The 1,192-nt window shown below is 15.4% G+C and overlaps 1 protein-coding gene across 1 annotated transcript; it reads right to left on the reverse strand.

Annotated features, from left to right (window-relative positions):
• On the reverse strand, positions 1 to 586 carry PGSY75_0035200 (putative exported protein; the record flags this gene model as incomplete). The annotated part of the gene is made up of 2 exons (XM_018783479.1): positions 1 to 294; positions 473 to 586. Coding segments are annotated over 2 exons (408 nt in total), but the record flags the coding sequence as incomplete, so codon positions are not given.
• Between the last annotated feature and the right edge of the window lie 606 nt (positions 587 to 1,192).

The following is a 1,192-nucleotide window of genomic DNA, read 5'->3' on the forward strand; positions in this document are numbered from 1 at the left end:
TTGTTCTTCCTTTTGTTTTTCTTGAATTTTTATTTCCTTCTTTTCTGTTATGTTTGTTTTTAAAATTCCTCTTTCCATCAATTTTTTTGTTATAGGATCATTATCTAGTTTATTACGTAACAAATTTTGTTGTCTTCCTATAGAACTCCTACCTGATAAATCTGTTATTAATGTTTTCCTTAGTACGTCCACTTGTGTTGGTGATAATTCTCCTGTTTGTATTAAAATTCTCTGATGTCTACTTGTTATAAGGGTAGGATTCCATACATCTCGCTTATTATATTTTATTCCATACTATGTAAAAAAAAAAAAAAAAAAATTATATATACATATATGTGTGTTTGTTTGAATTTATGTATTTATATGTTTTAGTTTTAAAAAATATATATAATAATTTATTAAAAATAAAATTTTATTAATTTATTACAATTTTCTTTTTTTATTTTATTATTATTTTTTTCCTTCAACTTACCAGATTACAATTAATTAATATCAAATTTATTATAGTGTATATTAAAATCCATATTTTACGCCAATATTTTTCCTTATCTATTATTATTCTTTCAAATGATTTTTTCTTTAACATGTTTCATGTTATCATTATGTAAAATTTATGAATTTATTTTATATATAAAAAGAAATAATATTTACTTTTTTTTTCTTTTTTTTTTTTTTTTGTTACTTTTTTCATATAAACAACTAAACATGTAATAAACCTATTTTTATAAGAGATCTTTTATAAAAAAACCTTTTGCACGATATATAATAAAAGTACATAGATATATCATTATATTATAAAATCTTTTTATAATATATATATATATGTATATATATTATAATGTATCTGTATATTTCTATTAATGTTTTGAAAATATGTTTATAATACTAATATAACATATACATTTAATATATATTTAATAATATACATTATAAATATTAGAATTATTTTATTAACATATATAAAAATAAAAAAAAATTATTTTTGAAATATTTATATTTATAAATATTAAGAAAATTATAAATTACTAAATAATTCTATATTCGTTAAAATAAATATAAATATATATATATATAAATATTAAATTAGAACATAATTAAGGAATATATGTATAAATATAAAAACATGTAAATATTAATTTATATTATATTTAAAAACATATAAATTATATTTTATATTATTTCTTCATATTTA

Source organism: Plasmodium gaboni, assembly GCF_001602025.1.
Source record: "Plasmodium gaboni strain SY75 chromosome Unknown, whole genome shotgun sequence".
In the NCBI taxonomy this organism is placed as follows: Eukaryota; Apicomplexa; class Aconoidasida; order Haemosporida; family Plasmodiidae; genus Plasmodium; species Plasmodium gaboni.